We start from the raw sequence: 281 nt of genomic DNA, 5'->3' as shown, positions 1-281 counted from the left end.
AAAAAAGAAAGACGATTTAATGGGAGTCTCGGACGTGGAAGTAATTAGGGTTCTTGACGACGATATCGTACATGTAAACGGAGTTGAACTTGGTGAAATCTCTAGGTAGAGAGATGAGATCAATAGAGGACCGTTTGTGGAACTGGAGGAGATCTGTGTCGCCGCCGCCAAAGTACCTCTCCCATCCAAGACTCTGGAGGATCTGCTCCAGCGTAGAGTAGGATGAGACCACTTCTCCTGTCGGTAGATAGACCATCACTTTCCTTCGGCTCTGTGTGTCG

General features: G+C 48.0%; 1 protein-coding gene across 1 annotated transcript; it reads right to left on the bottom strand.

The window, feature by feature from the left end:
• Positions 1-8: 8 nt before the first annotated feature.
• On the bottom strand, positions 9-277 carry LOC109132091 (flowering-promoting factor 1-like; the record flags this gene model as incomplete). The annotated part of the gene is made up of 1 exon (XM_019243210.1): positions 9-277. A coding segment is annotated over one exon (261 nt), but the record flags the coding sequence as incomplete, so codon positions are not given.
• Positions 278-281: the final 4 nt, after the last annotated feature.

Source organism: Camelina sativa, unplaced genomic scaffold (assembly GCF_000633955.1).
Source record: "Camelina sativa cultivar DH55 unplaced genomic scaffold, Cs unpScaffold20050, whole genome shotgun sequence".
In the NCBI taxonomy this organism is placed as follows: Eukaryota; Viridiplantae; Streptophyta; class Magnoliopsida; order Brassicales; family Brassicaceae; genus Camelina; species Camelina sativa.
The sequence above is the reverse complement of the archived record's forward strand: the minus strand, read 5'-3'. Positions and strand labels throughout refer to the sequence as shown.